This window comes from Salmo trutta, chromosome 15 (assembly GCF_901001165.1).
Source record: "Salmo trutta chromosome 15, fSalTru1.1, whole genome shotgun sequence".
In the NCBI taxonomy this organism is placed as follows: Eukaryota; Metazoa; Chordata; class Actinopteri; order Salmoniformes; family Salmonidae; genus Salmo; species Salmo trutta.
Window position 1 is genome coordinate 46,046,498 of NC_042971.1, and position 18,853 is coordinate 46,065,350.

At 42.2% G+C, this 18,853-nt stretch overlaps 1 protein-coding gene and 1 long non-coding RNA gene across 3 annotated transcripts; one reads left to right on the forward strand and one right to left on the reverse strand.

Moving 5' to 3' along the window:
* Positions 1-5,615: 5,615 nt before the first annotated feature.
* On the reverse strand, positions 5,616-8,847 carry LOC115149147 (uncharacterized). Its single transcript, XR_003866807.1, has 3 exons — positions 8,775-8,847; positions 6,156-6,260; positions 5,616-5,957 (listed from the first exon to the last, which is right to left on the reverse strand). It is a non-coding gene; the product is annotated as an uncharacterized LOC115149147 (long non-coding RNA).
* Positions 7,782-16,864, forward strand: LOC115149146 (protocadherin alpha-C2). 2 transcript variants are annotated; one of them, XM_029691702.1, is made up of 3 exons: positions 7,782-10,590; positions 12,434-12,470; positions 13,820-16,864. In XM_029691702.1, exons 1-2 carry the CDS (start codon positions 8,137-8,139, stop codon positions 12,443-12,445), a joined length of 2,466 nt encoding a protein of 821 aa, XP_029547562.1. In that variant the 5' UTR covers positions 7,782-8,136; the 3' UTR covers positions 12,446-12,470; positions 13,820-16,864. The 2 variants fall into 2 exon arrangements, with proteins under 2 accessions (XP_029547562.1, XP_029547561.1); XM_029691701.1 differs by lacking the exon at positions 12,434-12,470.
* Positions 16,865-18,853: the final 1,989 nt, after the last annotated feature.

The following is an 18,853-nucleotide window of genomic DNA, read 5'->3' on the forward strand; positions in this document are numbered from 1 at the left end:
CTTTTGCTCGAGGCATGGTTCACATCCGGCAATGCTTCTTGTGAATAGGAAACTCCCATTTTGTGTGTTTTTTATAGGACAGGGCAGCTCTAACCAACATCTCCAATCTCATCTCATTGATTCGACTCCCGGTTAGTTGACTCCTGACTCCAATTAGCTTTTGGAGAAGTCATTACTCTAGGGGTTCACATACTTTTTCCAACCTACACTGTGAATGGTTAAATTATGTGTTCAATATAGACAAGTCAAATACAATAATTAATTACTTTTTCTTGCCACTGTATTTCCGAAAATGAGTGCTGAGCAAGGTCACTGGAGATCTGTGGGTGCTGGGTAGGCTGTGGGGTGGAGGTTGTGGTTGTGGCAGGTGTACTGTATAGGTCATGTGTGGGTAAAGCCAACAGCTCGAGCCAGACTGGTTGCTTGTGGGATAAGGATGGATAATTCTGGGTGCCACTTCATAAAACCATAAAACCAGTCTGTCTGCCAAATTACATTCTTTATTGAATGTGTTTTGGATTCCCATCCCCTCCACCAGGTCAAAGGCACGTTTTTGGTCACCCCATGATGTAAGTCCGAAAAGGGCTCTTTCCATTTTTGGGATATGACTCACCAGGTCACATTCGAAAGAGCCAGCGAAGACTGGTAACCCACCCAAATGGCTGTAGCCTGGGGTTTTGAACTGCTTGTCTCGTGGCGTCTCAGGGTTTTGGGTGGCACAGTAAAAGTACAGGCAGCTGCCTTAATGCCCTCCCCATTTCAATAGCATTCAGAGCACAACGAAGAGCCTCTTCGTCATAGACACCACAATCATATATTTTCTTGTAAAATCTCATCTGAAAAGAAAAAATGAAAAGTATTTTAGGAACGGTGGAGAACCGACACCTAATCTAGCCCTAAGCCTGACTCCTATTCTGACGTTAACCTAACCCTAACCCCTATTCTGACCCTAAACCTGGCCCCTATTCTAAATCTGACCCCTAACCCTAATCCTGCTAACTGGGGGTTAGCTAGCTATGCTAGCAGACATTAGCATATGTTAACTAGCTGGATAGCATTTATTTCACCTCAAACCTTCTGCACATATGGAATCAGGTGTTGTTATATACACACACACACATACACACACACACACATACATACACTGCTCAAAAAAATAAAGGGAACACTAAAATAACACATCCTAGATCTGAATGAATGAAATAATCTTAAATACTTTTTTCTTTACATAGTTGAATGAGCTGACAACAAAATCACACAAAAATAATCAATGGAAATCCAATTTATCAACCCATGGAGGTCTGGATTTGAGTCACACTCAAAATTAAAGTGGAAAACCACACTACAGGCTAATCCAACTTTGATGTAATGTCTTTAAAACAAGTCAAAATGAGGCTCAGTAGTGTGTGTGGCCTCCATGTGCCTGTATGACCTCCCTACAACGCCTGGGCATGCTCCTGATGAGATGGCAGATGGTCTCCTGAGGGATCTCCTCCCAGACCTGGACTAAAGCATCCGCCAACTCCTGGACAGTCTGTGGTGCAACGTGGCGTTGGTGGATGGAGTGAGACATGATGTCCCAGATGTGCTCAATTGGATTCAGGTCTGGGGAACGGGCGGGCCAGTCCATAGCATCAATGCCTTCCTCTTGCAGGAACTGCTGACACACTCCAGCCACATGAGGTCTAGCATTGTCTTGCATTAGGAGGAACCCAGGGCCAACCGCACCAGCATATGGTCTCACAAGGGGTCTGAGGATCTCATCTCGGTACCTAATGGCAGTCAGGCTACCTCTGGCGAGCACATGGAGGGCTGTGCGGCCCCCCAAAGAAATGCCACCCCACACCATGACTGACCCACCGCCAAACCGGTCATGCTGGAGGATGTTGCAGGCAGCAGAACGTTCTCCACGGTGTCTCCAGACTCTGTCACATGTGCTCAGTGTGAACCTGCTTTCATCTGTGAAGAGCACAGGGCGCCAGTGGCGAATTTGCCAATCTTGGTGTTCTCTGGCAAATGCCAAACGTCCTGCACGGTGTTGGGCTGTAAGCACAACCCCCACCTGTGGACGTCGGGCCCTCATACCTCCCTCATGGAGTCTGTTTCTGACTGTTTGAGCAGACACATGCACATTTGTGGCCTGCTGGAGGTCATTTTGCAGGGCTCTGGCAGTGCTCCTTCTTGCACAAAGGCAGAGGTAGCGGTCCTGCTGCTGGGTTGTTGCCCTCCTACGGCCTCCTCCACGCCTCCTGATGTACTGGCCTGTCTCCTGGTAGCGCCTCCATGCTCTGGACACTACGCTGACAGACACAGCAAACCTTCTTGCCACAGCTCGCATTGATGTGCAATCCTGGAAAGCTGCACTACCTGAGCCACTTGTGTGGGTTGTAGACTCCGTCTCATGCTACCACTAGAGTGAAAGCACCCGCATTCAAAAGTGACCAAAACATCAGCCAGGAAGCATAGGAACTGAGAAGTGGTCTGTGGTCACCACCTGCAGAACCACTCCTTTATTGGGGGTGTCTTGCTAATTGCCTATAATTTCCACCTGTTGTCTATTCCATTTGCACAACAGCATGTGAAATGTATTGTCAATCAGTGTTGCTTCCTAAGTGGACAGTTTGATTTCACAGAAGTGTGATTGACTTGGAGTTACATTGTGTTGTTTAAGTGTTCCCTTTATTTTTTTGAGCAGTATATATATATATATATATATATATATATATTATAGTACCAGTCAAAGTTTGGACACACCTACTCATTCAAGGATTTTTCTTTATTTTGACTATTTTCTACATTGTAGAATAATAGTGAAGTCATCAAAACTATGAAATAACACATGAAATTATGTAGTAACCAAAAAAGGGTTAAACAAATCCAAATATATTTTATATTTGAGGTTCTTCAAACTAGCCACCCTTTGCCTTGATGACAGCTTTGCACTGTTGGCATTCTCTCAACCAGCTTCACCTGGAATGCTTTTCTAACAGTCTTGAAGGAGTTCCCACATATGCTGAGCACTTGTTGGCTGCTTTTCCTTCACTCTGCAGTCCAACTCATCCCAAACCATCTCAATCGGGCTGAGGTCGGGTGATTGTGGAGGCCAGGTCATCTGATGCAGCACTCCATCACTCTCCTTCTTGGTCAAATAGCCCTTACACAGCCTGGAGGTGTGTTGGGTCATTGTCTAGTTGAAAAACAAATTATAGTAGCTGTTCCTTTTAGAATATCCGTCATCGTCATACAGACAGAGGAAATAACTGTGGCTTGATATCGACATCGAGATTTATAATCACATTTCTGGTGCATCATTTAAAACCGTAGCCTAAATCTTACAATAAATATCTGCATGCTACATTTCTGAAAACAATAAGTAGCCTACATCTTAAATTTTTAAGATTTATAAACTTGGTGCACGCCATAGAGGCCATACCAAAGATTATCTATTATCCAGACAAGATATTTTGGTGGATAAATCTTGATTACTGTGATTGGGTAAGCAGTACAATTTTTGCTATGAATGTGCATGAGAGTGAATGATTAGTATTCATAACTAGTAAAACATGAAAACAACAAATTATAAAATGTCTCTCGAGATGACTTAAGACGGATGTCTCAAGACATTGGTATTTCCAAGTTATGTCTATAGACGTCTTCATTTTTATGTCTCAAGACATTTCTCAAAATGTCTCAAGACATGGTGACGGCTGGGTATGCAGTAGTAGCATACATACTTCAAAGTAAAAGATCAACTGTCTTGATGTTCACCTGTTAAATTAGTCTGTAGACTAAACCGCATTGACTATGCGATCACATACAGAAAACTAGAAATATATAGACTATCTATTTACATAGGCTCAATTAAATGAGACGAATGCTAATTTGTTGTACGGTTACTATGGGAATATGAACCCATCATTGCCAGAAAAGGTGAGGAATTTATTCTGCAAGGGTTCTGAAAAGAAAATAAATAGGAAATACGTCCAATTATTTTAGATTGGGGGGGCTTAATGAGGAACTCGATCTCAGACCTTTATTTTATTATATGGCCATGTATAGATTTATTTTTCTGAATATTGTTTTGCCTTTTGGACAAGTCATGGCAGCATGACATTGGCAGTAGAATGGCCCATACTGAAGAGCTCAGTGACTTTAAACGTGGCTCTGTCATTAGATCCACCTTTCCAACAAGTCAGTTCATCAAATTTCTGCCCTTCTAGAGCTGTCCTGGTCAACTGTAAGTGCTGTTATTGTGAAGTGGAAACTTCTAGGAGCAATAACGGCTCAGCTGCAAAGTGGTAGGCCACACAAGCTCACAGAATTAGACTGCTGAGTGCTGAACCGCGTAAAAATCGTCTGTCCTCGGTTGCAACACTCACTACCGAGTTCCAAACTGCCTCTGGAAGCAACATCCGCACAAGAGCTGTTCAATGGGTGCTTTATGAAATGGATTTCCATGGCCGAGCAGCTGCACAAAAGCCTAAGATCCCCATGTGCAATGTCAAGCTTCAGGTGGAGTGCTGTAAAAGTGGGGAGAGAGGTGCGAGAAAGAGTGTCAAAGACAGAAAGGGAAAGAGGTAAGAACAGAGGAGCAGGGAAGACAGCACATGATTAATTAATTACAGTGCTGGTAAACTTCATATTCTCTCAGGTCATCACAATTACATAACACTGTCTCGTGCGGTGTCTCCTAACCAGCCTTGGGCCCCCAGTTGGCCCGAAGGTTATCTTAAGAGCGGGTGAGGTGGCGATGACGAGACTGGGGGTTGGCATCCTCTCTCACATCAAAACATATCTGCAGACGAGAGACAGATAGAATAAAAAAAACACAAGGCTTAATCATACTATCACTGCAATTCATCAATCATCACAAAACTGACCTTGGATCATTAACTCTGGGAATACTACATCTCTATCTGTAGTTCAATGTAAAGCATCTCTTTAATAATACTTCCTGTTGACCCGACCAAGTGACCTCTCACCTCTGATCATGCTGTGTCCTCCATGTAGCCAGTTCAGATGCGGGAGGGGTTCACCAATACAGTTGATATAACCTAGAGGATTTATGGAGAAGGGGGAGAGGGATGAGAGACTGTTATTGAGAAAATAAGGTAGTTAAAGAGACTGTTCAACAGGAATGTGTGTGTGACCTCACCTGGTGTCCACACTCAGTGGCTGCAGAGTACTTTATACTGAAAAACATGCACAGGCACACGAGGCAAACAAAAATATGGCATAGTTATATAAATAGAAATAATGAAGTGTCTAACTATTCTCCATGGTTGGTCCTCTTGCCTATTATTTGAAGGTGGAAGGAGCCACAGTTACACAACTGAGCCTGCTTACTGCACAACACAATCCATCCATCAGATTGATACACAAATGCATAGGTGTGGGTTATAGGGTGTCTAATTGTTCTAAATCTTTTCAATATGGGTGACTCTTAAAATAGCCTGTTTTGTTTTTGTACAGACATCACTCTTACCAAAACAGCACCTTCACCTGAGAAGTAGAAATGAATGGGAGAGAAACTGGGAATTGAATAACTGCAGTTGACATAGCTAAGTAAATGAAGGAATACTCTTATTGCAATGTGAATGGCTCTTAAAAGAGCCTTTGGTTGTACATAGTGTAGTCTATGGTGTTGCCAGGGAACAGCACCCTCTTTGAAAAAGTAGGAGGTGAATATCTCCCGCACACGGATTGCCTCCTGTGCTGCATTGTTAGCCCCCATCCTTGAAACATCCTGCAGAGCAGCAGACCTCTCCTCTGGCACATGGCGGCGAGCAGATCCCCTCCTGGTCCTCATGTCCATCCTCATAAAGTTATGTAGGACACAGGTAGCCTTCACACACGCCTGATTTCCCCCACGAGGCAGTCCCAGATGGCCCTGGTCACCCAACTGTGCAGTGCCCTACACTGTAACTTTAGGCAATCGTTTTGAAGGAATCTCCAGTCTGTAGGAATATGGAAGATAATGTCATTATTAGAATTTTACATCACCAGGTCATTGTGGATTACTAAAGTATAATATCTCTTATAACAAATCATGATAACATTTGATAGATAGATGCATGTGCACATACGTGCATGTGTAGCATGTGAAGAGAGCAGGATCATATGAAGGATAGCATCACAAATTAATACATACATACCACTTGCAGTTTGGAACTACACAACTATCCAGAATATCCTACTCTCTCCCTTCTTTTACAGTTGGAGTGGCTATCCTTTCACCCTCCTCCATGGCTGTTAGTTACCTACCAACAAATGCATTTGGAGTTTATTTTTTACAATGATAAATACATCAAGATAGCTAGCTAATATGAAGTTAGGTAGCTGGTGATATTTAATTCACTTAGCTAGCTAGCTATACAGTATGTAAAGTTGTCTATATAGCTAGCTAGCTAGCTAGTGTTGGGTCGCGTCAATTCGAATCTGGTATCAGAACAAAATAGTCAGCACAGAGTAACTTCTAATTTCTTTGTACTTTAATTAATGCAAACACTTTAGTGGTAAGTATGTTGTTTGTATATACGGGCTCACTGAAACACCACGCCGGGCAGACAGAGAACTGGAATGACATCATAAGTTCTTCTTTAAATACTTGACAGACTTAGTTCCCTCTCCCTGAGGGCCTGTCATAGTAGAGGCTTGGGTGTGGTTTAAACTTACTCCAGCCTATCGTTGGCGTTTAGGTTGGTCCCAACCTCTAGACGCACTCCTGTTTCCTGGCGTAGCTATTGTCTCTGGCGGATGTCTCATCTTGTGACTGCACAATGCACAGTTCTCTAAAACCCTTACACCCCCCTGCATATACGTTTCACCCATATCCTGTTATTGCTGTTGTTCAGCAAAAAGCTCTTGCAAAACCCTGTTTTAAAGCATCAGCATTCTGTCCACATGACCCACCATCACATGAGCCACTTCCTCTAACATATAGCAGTACTCAATTATCCATAGTTTATATACTTAATATTGTAGCATAGCTTCTCTGTTATTTTATATAGGTTATGCTAACAAATAGTTGGTTAAACCCTAACAATAGCTATATTAGAAGCTCATTTTAGTTAGCCTGCACTGTAGCTAGTTAGCTAATAATACATCGTTTTTAAAAAATATTTTCAAAAAGTATTTACTTACTTCAAGGTTCTCCAAACCATGTGGAGAACCTATTAATTTAATAACCAGACCTTCATACAAATGTGCTATGCTTTATTCTTGATGCACAACCAACTGCTGATATATGCTGCCAGCACCGCCACAAGCGAGCCATTCTGGGCGGTCGAAACGGCACGCAGCAATTTACCATGCACTAGTGTACAGGAGCCGTAAAGTGGTGGCTTTGAGGTGCTGATTATCACAAATTGCAGATTTTTAAGATATGAGGGTATGCAGAATAATTGCAATGCAATACTTTCACTTGTTGACTTGTTTAGGCCTATTTGTTTTGAATGTTTTATAGACCAGTCCTTCATCACTCAGACACACAATAGCCTATACTAGTGGAAATAACTTTGGCTTGACATCTACTTCAATATTAATAACACTTCTGGTCATTATAGAGTTCCTCATCCAAACAATATTTTTTGAAGGCATGTTGTGTGGTGCTAAAATTACTATTGAGGACTTGCGTTGGATTTGTTGTACCTCATTAAATTGGTATTCATACATTAGTCAAAAAAACGAGAACAACCACAGAATTAGAGTGCAACCACAGAATCTCAGACAATGTGCACATGCAAACTTTTTAAATAGGCAGCCGTTAGTGCCTCACATAGGACATGGTTTACCAGTGCTTATTGCAATAACCTTTCGAAATATTAATTTTCGTCTGTAAACATTAATTAACGTTACATTCGTAACCATAACATTCATAATAAGGTACAACCATTTTACATAGCACACATCATGTCGCTGTTCCTTTTCAATGACGACTACCCAGCCGACGTCATCACGATTGGGAGAGCAGCGCACCGCAGTTGTAGCGCGTGGAAGCTCGGCATGAATTCCCCGGTGCAGAACAGAAGGCTACGGATTGTTTCTCACGTAGGCAATAGCTTGTAGATGTAAAGTTATTCGTCTTTAACGGATTGCTTCAAGTATTGATATAATTTACCATATTTCTTTGCAATAATGGCGCTTTCCATTGCAACTGTATGGACAAGGTGCGTCACCGTTCTCTTTGTATTCAGCGCGATGTGGGGAATTGCTTTGTCCATTAATCGCTACTCTATTCCCGAGGAAATGCAAGAGGGTTCCGTTGTTGCAAACCTGGCTACAGATTTGGGACTTGACCTTCGCACTCTGATAACACGCAAGGCAAAGCTTGACATCATCCACAGAAACAAATATCTGGACATTAACAAAGAAACGGGAGACCTGTTCATACTTGAAAAGATAGATAGAGAATATATATGCTCGAGCAAGACAACGTCTTGTTTTCTGAAAATGGATGTCATATTTGAAAATCCCATTCGAATTTTTAACATTGAGCTTGAAATTATGGACATAAATGACAATGCACCTGTCTTTCGAAGGGAGACAATGCACTTGGATATTTCAGAATCTACCGCTGCAGGAGAGAGATTCTCTTTGACAAACGCTGTGGATGCAGATGTCGGTGCGAATTCTATTAAGACGTACTATTTAAGCGAAAGCAAGTCTTTTACAATTGACATACAGACGGGAAGCGATGGATCTAAATACGTAGATTTGGTTCTCAACAGTAATTTAGACAGAGAGGAACAGGCGGTTCATAATTTAATACTAACCGCTGTAGATGGCGGGGTCCCTGCACGCTCAGGCACAGCCAGTATCATCGTTAGGGTTCTGGATATCAATGACAACGCCCCTTTTTTTAACCAGCCGATATATGCTATTAATGTAACTGAGAACTCCCCAATTGGAACTCTAGTAATGACCTTGAACGCAACAGACTTGGACGAGGGCACTAACGCAGAGATGATATATTCATACACGTTATATACATCCGAGAAGACACAAGAAAAGTTCTCTCTAAATTCGAATACAGGGGAAATGAAGGTTAAGGATGTGATTGATTTTGAGGAGAGCCACAGTTTCGATATATATATTCAAGCCAGAGACCAAGGATCAAATTCGTTATCCGGAGATTGTAAAATAATGGTATTTATTACCGATCTGAATGACAACTATCCCGAGGTTACCATTAAATCTTTCAAAAGCACGCTCAAGGAAGATGTTGCCATAGGAACATTAATAGCAGTGATCAGTATTAGCGACAGGGACTCTGGGGACAACGGTGAAGTTGAGCTCACTTTGAACCAACAAACATCCCTACCCTTCGTTCTTAATAAGTCTTCGGAGGATTACTTTGCTCTGCATGTTTCAGAACCACTGGACCGTGAGACAATTCCAAGATATGAAATCACTTTCATAGTCACAGACAAAGGAACACCTCGCTTATCTGACAATGAGACAATCACCTTGGAGATACTGGATGTCAACGATAACTCGCCAATATTCCCCCAGTCGTTCTACACAATCCATGTTGTGGAGAACAACGTCCCCGGCGCACTGTTGACGTCACTCAGTGCTTTCGACCCGGACCTCCATGAGAACCAGTACCTGGTGTATTTTATCATGGAGAAGGAGATCATCAACACGTCTATGTCCATGCTGTTCTCCATTAATCCAGAGAATGGCAACCTTTATGCTCTGAAGACCTTTGACTTTGAGAGGGAGAGGGAGTTCCTTTTCCACATAGAGGCCAGAGACTCTGGGGTACCTCCACTGAACAGCAATGTGACAGTTCACATCATCATTCTGGATCAGAATGACAACACCCCGCTCATAGTGTCACCTTGGCGTGCGCAGGGCTCGGTTATTGAAGAGGTGATACCGAGGTCCACTGATAAAGGATTCCTAGTCGCCAAAGTAATCGCCATTGACGCAGATTCATTACAGAATTCACGGGTCACATATCAGCTTCTACAGATCAGTGACTCTAGCCTCTTCAGTCTAGATCAGTACAATGGGGAGATCCGGACCACGAGAATGTTCAGCTATAGGGACCCCCGCCATCAGAGGCTGGTTGTTGTCGCCAAAGACAATGGAGACCCCGCTCTTTCCGCTACAGTCACCATCAAGATATCGACAGTAGAACACATGGTGACACCATTCTCAGAAACTACTGAGGTGCCTTTGGAATATGACTTGTTCACAGACTTAAATCTGTATTTGGTCATTGGTTTGGGCTCAGTGTCCTTTCTGCTATTGATCACCATATTGGTGGTCATCGTGCTGAAGTGTCAGAAACCGAAGCCCATGAAGATGCCTCCTGCTATGAATATGAATCTGAACAGTCTAAACAGGAACAGTGTGATCAGCAGAAACAGTATCATCAGCCAGAGAAGCTCTACCATAGCCGATTCCACCCTCATCTCCAGTGATGCCTACTGGTACAGCCTGTTTCTAGCAGAAACCAGGAAAGGCAAGGTGGTTGTCAGACAGCCTATAGTACCGAAGGGAGCAGGCTACTTTGTGTCCAGTATACCCAGAAGCACAGGACCTACAGAGACCAGCGACTCAAGAGCCTCCACGCTACAGGTATGTGCGCCTCTGAGATGGAGGCCCGGAGCAGTTTTCCTCTGACATATACTTCCTTATATGAAATGCACACTCTTCCTTCCTTCATGTAATCACACATCTGACAAGGTTGGCTTGATGAAAGCAGTAGCCTTTCTTTCATGGAGACTATCATGTAGTCACTGATAACATGAATGAAGGACCCATTCAAATACTATTCAAACAGGGCCTTGTTTTGTAAAAAAAAATTTTCATACTAGAGCCACCTCTGCATTATTTGCCGGTTTCTATGCGTTTCCACTGTGCATCCTTCAGACTACACCTCTGCCGGTTTCTATGCGTTTCCACTGTGCATCCTTCAGACTACACCTCTGCCGGTTTCTATGCGTTTCCACTGTGCATCCTTCAGACTACACCTCTGCCGGTTTCTATGCGTTTCCACTGTGCATCCTTCAGACTGACCGTTTGACCCACTTTACACTATCATATTCCTCTGAGAGGAGGAGCCTGTAGACCCTGTGTCACCTCACTGCAGCTCTCAGCCTTTTATGTTTACTGACAGGTTACACTCCAGTTAATGAACAAATACAGTAGTACTGTACTACTTATAACTACTTATCTGACAGGCTACACTCCAGTTAATGAACAAATACAGTAGTACTGTACTACTTATAACTACTTATCTGACATGCTACACTCCAGTTAATGAACAAATACAGTAGTACTGTACTACTTATAACTACTTATCTGACAGGCTACACTCCAGTTAATGAACAAATACAGTAGTACTGTACTACTTATAACTACTTATCTGACAGGCTACACTCCAGTTAATGAACCAATACAGTAGTACTGTACTACTTATCTGACCAGGGTTGAGTTTGGTTTGTTAAGTAAATCCTCTATGTATTTTGCCGAAATGTCCTCTATGTATGGGATATCTGCAGGTTTTCTAGTGTTTCGCTAAGGGATACTGTGAGTAGCATTGCTCCTGTACCTGTAGAGTTCCAGTAATTGCACTACCGATAGTTAGCATTGGCCCCTGGAACTACCGCTAACTTCCTTTATACAGCACACATAAACATAGTATCCACAAGTTCACCAGACTCTGGGTAAGTAGAACAAGAATATCACAGTATCCATTTAAGCTCTGTTCCAGTCCTGTGGTGTATGAACACAGCTAGGCTATTACTGTATAAGTGTTATGCAGACATAACAGAAAAACGTATTTGCTTTCAATTTGCCCTGCAGTCATTCACTCTACTGGGGTTTGGCTCCGTTTGCTTATTTAAGTCATTGAGCCATGCTAATTCCCAAGTGATGTTAGTGCCACTTCCTTTCATTCTTTGCTTGCAGTTCATGCAATTTTAATAACAAAAAATAGCTTTCCAAGAACGTCTGTCTGCTGTTGTCTCAGACACTACAACTCTCTGAGTTGAATTGCAAAAACCAGGACGGGGGTTTGTGTAATAATAAAACTAACCTGGGGGAAAATAATGGACTGATGTGAGCTCTATACAGTATAATGGGAATGCCAGTGTAGACTAAACATTGTATGACATTGTTAGTTTATTCTAATTACTTTTGTGTTGATGTGTTTGTCTGTGTGCATTTTCTTTTCCAGGTCCAATAAGAGGCTAACCTTGTATAACTGAAGTACTGTTTTAATTTTAGCTCTGACTTAGGGACAAGACAGTCTCCTCTCTATTGTACTGACATGACATGAAAACTAACAAGAGATTTGGATTGGATTAGTGGATCTTGTGTTTTGGAAAAGTGTGTGTGTGTGTGTGTGTGTGTGTGTGTGTGTGTGTGTGTGTGTTGGACTCTGACCATTGAACCTGTCTCTTTTTCTGTTCTAAAGTACTCAAAATGAAAGGAAGCCCATTCTACAGCTGGAGGTATGCTGGTTGCTGGTAACATGATGTAGGAGCACTGTGATTGGTGTAGCTCAATCTAGAATTGTGTTTCTCACTTTTTTGTGTGCAAGTGTCCCTGTCCTGCTCTAATGATAGGTCTAATTGTCACTTTATCACCCCTAATGTGGGTTTGACTCTATGTGGGCAGAGTCCAGTCTCCTTTGTAAAAGGGGGCATGGATTATAAAATGTCAGCAAAAAGCCGACATACATTGATATGCAGAGAGAGGGTTGAATTCCTGGTCTCTTTCTCTATCCCTTTCCCAATTTGTTTTCTGTCCCCCTCCCCGACACACACTGCACACTCTTCTTCCCATTGACCTTCATTGTGATGCATCTGTGATTAGATTGGGAAATCTCTCTAAAGCGGGATACCAATCACTGACAGCTGAGATTAGGCCCAAAGTGGCTGCCACGTCAGAGCAGTAATGACAATATGTGGTTTGTTTGGCAGAGACTCAGGGTAAAGTGCTAGCTAGCACAGATAAAGGATAGGATTAAGGTATGCACTGTCTTGGTCCAAAGCTCAGTGTGCACACCACCTTCAGAGCAGCGGCTGCATCCAGCCCCTGTGTCACACCCACACACATCCCTGCATATTTTGGCTCTGCCCCTGCTCCCCAGCAGCCACATCTTATCATTGGCCCAATACAGGGAGAAATAATGAAATGATGAGCTGCTCAATGCCTGTCGGCCACTGTCTAACACAGACTAACTGTGGCCTCCATAGACATATTACCTTTAGCCCTGCACGTACACACACACACACACACACACACACACACACACACACACACACACACACACACACACACACACACACACACACACAAACAATTGCACTAAAGTAGTTCAAACACCAGCCTGCCTATCCCTCACTCCTACAGACTGTGATGTGCATGTCTCTATGGTACATCTCCCTTTCTGTTGCCCTATTTTTGTCATTTGTTTGGTTTTATTCAAATTTCACTTGCTTGCTTTTTAATCTGACCTAGATGCACATGATAGATCCATTCTGTAATTTCTCAATTCCTGTGGGGACAATAAAAGATAACGATTTGAGAAATAGCCGATGTAGACAATTGTATAGAATTTACCATGCACACCTCCTTGCATAATCCAGAGGCATGTTAATTGTTTATGACCGCAAAAGTAAGCAACTTGGTATCTAATGCCCACCCATGTTTGATTGATGGCGGAAATAACCAGTCAAGCCCCAGTTGGAGATCTTAACAGTTGCATGAGTTGTGACTCCTTATAGGCTGTCAGTCAAGCTGATCCCCTCCTCTCTCCACCTCCTATTGGCTGACTGTGTTTTCTATTTATTGGCAGGATTCCAGGGCCAGCAGTGACCTGCCATGATGTCCTCAATCTGGGGTATTCGGCTGCAGAACGTTCAAAGAAGTTAAGCGTGACCAACACCCCTCCTTCAATCACTTGGATCCAACAGTTACCTCGGGGGGCAGCTCGTCGAACCCTATGCCCGAACATACCACACCAACCACCTCAGCAACTGTAGACTACCTTTATCATCTTCCATCGAGCATGAATCTGCATGGCTACATCAACAGGTACTTGTATTTAGAAAATATCATAAAGAAGAAAGGAACATCAAACATAAGGTCTTTCAGACAACATTGTACTGATGTCATTATGCATAGAACCCTCCCTGGGGCTTTTGACTGTAAATGTGGGACCAGGCACTCACTATCTTCCAAAATCCTACCTTACCTCTCCAAGAAACACATTACACAACAGGGATATTCTGTTTAGTCCTTGTGAGGGTTCCTCATCATTGTGATGTCAATGCATTATTGGGGTATGTGTGAGAGGTCACAATATGGTCAATGCCATAACTCTGTTAGCTAGTGAAATAACTATCTTTGTTCATCTGTGAATGTGTAGTGTGCATAGATAACTTTTGTAAATTTTGTTTAGAAATAAGACTAACATTTTTCATCATTTGGCTTTCTAGACCTTACCAATTTTCTTGAATGCGTTGAATTATGTTTTTGACTCTGAACATCAGCCTATGGTATGGGATTATTTATCTCCTGAGACATGGTATGGGATGTGCATGTTGAGTTGGTAACAAGATAGATCCATACCTCATACCTGTCATTCAATGAGCCAGGTAGGAGAGAAGTACCCCATCTTACTCCACTTCACATTGCAGACAGAGAGAGCTAATATATTCTCATGGTTCAAATCTTCATGATCACATTTGACACTGACGCTATATTTAGTATATTTTGATGAGAAACATTTCCTGCTCAGCATGTGTGTATATATAAAGCACAGACTAGAATCCATGTTTTGTGTGAGAATCATGTCCAAGGAAAAACTCAGGACAGCGAGAAATACCCAGATTTAGTTCCTACCTGCCTAAGCAGGACAATATGAGGGTCAAATGTAGCCAACACTGTATGTAGAATATCTGAGGCACTAAAGGGGTTCACTTTACAACAATGTATCATACCTCTGTCTGAGCCTTCTCAACTAAACTGCACAGGCCTCTGTCAGGTTCCAATTACTGTAACACTTACTCCATCCCACACTCCCAGTGTCCCTGTCACTGTGAACAAACCTCAGAGAATCAGCTAAAGGACAATTCAGTGTTAAACAGGAAGCTTAGAGGAAGAAACCATGTGTACTTTATATAAGAAATGTTACTATATTCACTTAAAAAAATAAGACTGTTTAAAAAAAGTATTTATTGTTGTATATTTGAAATGTATTTATGTTGGCATGGTGCAATACAATACTCTGGCCATGTTTTTCAAGTTTACAAGGTTTTATGAATTGTCATGTTTTTATTGGATATTTTGACCTAACAATTGTTAACACTGCTTTTTATGTGACTTATTCGAGTGCATGGTGTAGCTTACTGTATGACATTTGTATCGCAATACATCATTCAAATGTTTTATCTGAAACAGTGTACAGACAAACAATCTAAATTATTTTATGAAATTTGAATGTAGCGCTCCCCTGATTAAGAATTTAGCCAAAATGTTATTTTAAATTTATAGACATACAGAGTATCTCTTCTACCAGCAATACCCTGAAGTGCAGAGATTTAATTCAAGGCATTAGGTCTTAGAAATGAGAAACTAGAACAGACAGCAGTATATACACGTCACAATGAAGGGAAAGGGCCAAAAGAAGGAGAGAGAGAGAGAGAGAGAGAGAGATAAGGAGAAAGAAACTGAAGACGAGTGAGACAGAAAGGTGGTTCCTTTGACGTCAGTGCATGCATGACCTTATAGGCCCTGCACTCACAATCCATCCAGTCTTCATTTGAAATGAAATACTGAACTTAAATACTACTGTATATATCTCAATCATATAGGTTTAATGGGGAAAACAATAAGCTATTCCTACTCACAGTGATTTCCACTGAATCCAGATCTGGCTACACCACTCATCTACCACAGACTGCAGTGCAGTCATAGTTTGAAGTTCTAATTAACTCTCCAATTCTCTTTTTATCGCTCTCTTCCTATTTAAAGCCCTGTGTGAATCATGACCTCACCTCCCCTCACAATGTGAGGTCATGTCACTGTTTGGGTCTGAGGGCTGATGGTGTTGGACACATAGCTGTCTGATTGCTACGCTAATGATGTGGGCGCTGCCTGCTCTGCCTGTGGGGAGAATATGCTGCCTGAGCCTTGTATGAAGACACATTTATTACACATTTAGGTAACAGAAAATAATCAACTAAATTCAGACGTCATGAGCTCTTTATGGGTCTCCTGCATTATGCCAGTACATATGACTTGAGGAGAATGAGAGGATGGTTCTTAATCCAGGTTCAAGTCATGATTATTGCAAGGGATAAGATGTCATCTGGATTCTTTTAGATCCCAGGCATTTGGAGAAAATCTCCCAAGCAGCCAGTGACTGGGTGATATGACCTGAGACCTTTAGCTCTACTTTGACAGTGGATGGGGTTTAAAATCTGTATCGGCGTATCTACTTTGTACTTTTTTAAAAATACAATATACTTTTTATATCTGATGTAATCTCTGCACTTGGCTTGATGGTACAGGAGGGTGTCTGTGGTGCTTGCTTAGGTATCATGCAGATCATGTCTGTCTCTGTTGTGTAGCTACACTGCTTATTCCTGCATTATGATTCTATGGTCTGAGTGTATCTGCCTCCCTTTCTGTAGGGCTTCCTGTGTTATTTATAGGTGGGTGGGGGGCGGGGACACAACCCACAACCCTGATTGGCAGATGCGAGTTAAAAAGTGAGTGAGAGAGAATGGCATTGCTTAAATTTTTTTTATTCAAAAACAGTTTGGATGTTGTTTCTGTTGCTTAAATGTCCTGCTTGTAGATAATGGTGTCAATAAAGCTTTAAGATTTGTGGTTCTGTGGGTCCCTGTCTTTCTGAAGGCCATTATTGACGTTATCGGGGTTGTTAGGATACTTAAATCGTCAGACATTGATGATGACCCAGTTTCTCACTTCGGTACTCCATGCTAAATCAGGGAGATTGAGTATTAAACTGAGGGAGAGGTTAATATGAAGGAAGTATCAGGTAGAAACACAGCTTTTCTGGTGATTTTCTTATCTTAAAGACTGCCCACACTGCACAGTGAAACACTGATGGATGATCTCCATTGTGACAGCACAGAGACAGAGCCTCTACCCTGCAGTCCGCTGCAAACGATTGATGGGAGTGGCTGGTTGCCAGGAACCACCCGGCACCTAGGAAATGGTTGCTATGACAACCACACCACCTTCCTGTGATTACGGAGGAGGGGATTATCATGAATACCCTGCTTTCTATTTTGTGTCCATCATTCCCTCTCTCCTTTTGGCTGTTCTCTCTCTCTCTCTCTCTCTCTCTCTCTCTCTCTCTCTCTCTCTAATTGAATGTTCCTGCCGTGTGATTGTCTTTGCACAAAATATTTCAGAAATCATGACACAATCTCTTGGGCACTGATAATGAAGTAATCTTCAATTCATACTAACTATTGCTTGACCCTCCAGTATTTCAGTAATCATATTCTAACCCCTGCAGAGTGCTCCAGTTACAATGGTCAGCACCTTCTATCTGTAGTACCAACCCCCACAAACCTCTGCTCTCTTGCTCTCCCTCTATCGCCAACCATTCTCAGTCCCTCTCTCTCATACATACATATGCATGTGCACTGACATACACACCAATATGCTGACGTGCACATGAGCAAGTACGTGTGTGCCCACACACACACACTACATTCCTCTTTCTATCGGCAGCATTTTCCTCAATGATAGCTCTTGAGGTTCAGCACCATGGATAGCGACCCTCCTCAAACTCCTATTGCTATGGAGACAAGCTGTGCCGCAATAGAGATCGAGAGAGAGAGAGCACGAGGGAGAGGTCATATCTCTCATTTTTCACAAGAAGTCAGCAAGACATCATACATTAATTGCAAGGAGCATATACCCTGCCAACCCCAAATTCAAAAATTTCCAAGCCTGGAAAATGTTACATAGTCACACATACACGCAAATAATAGGCACATTTTCTAGCAACTGAAGAATGAATCATTGTTTTTCTTACACCGGACAAAGATAACTACATTATGACAACAGATTACTCTATTATATGCAGTACAGTGGCAAGAAAAAGTATGTGAACCCTTTGGAAATACCTGGATTTCTGCACAAATTGGTTATAAGATTTGATCTCATCTTCATCTAAGTCACAACAGACAAACAGTCTGCTTAAACTAATAACACACAAACAATTATAATTTTTCAAGTCTTTATTGACCACACCATGTAAACATTCACAGTGCAGAATGGAATAGGAATGTGAACCCTTGGATTTAATAACTGGTTGACCCTCCTTTTGCAGCAATAACCTCAACCAAACGTTTTCTGTAGTTGCGGATCCGACCTGCGCAACGGTCAGGAGGAATTTTGGACGATTCCTCTTTACAAAACTGTTTCGGTTCAGCAATATTCTTGGGATGTCTGGTGTGAACCGCTCTTTTGAGGTCATGCCACAGCATCTCAATAGGGTTGAGGTCAGGACTCTGACTGGGCCACTCCAGAAGGGTTATTGTTTTTCTGTTGATTTACTTCTGTGTTTTGGGATGTTGTCCTGTTGCATCACTCAACTTCTCTGGCAAAATGTCTTAATAAACTTGGGAATACATTTTTCCGGCGATGATATGGCCTGGACAGCTTGCTAAGGCAGCAATGCAGCCTCAAACCATGATGCTCCCTCCACCATACTTTACAGATGGGATGAGGTTTGTGCCTTTTTTCTCCACACATAGTGTTGTATGTTCCTTCAAAACAACACAACTTTAGTTTCATCTGTTCACCGAATATTTAGCCAGTAGCGTTGTGGAACATCCAGGTG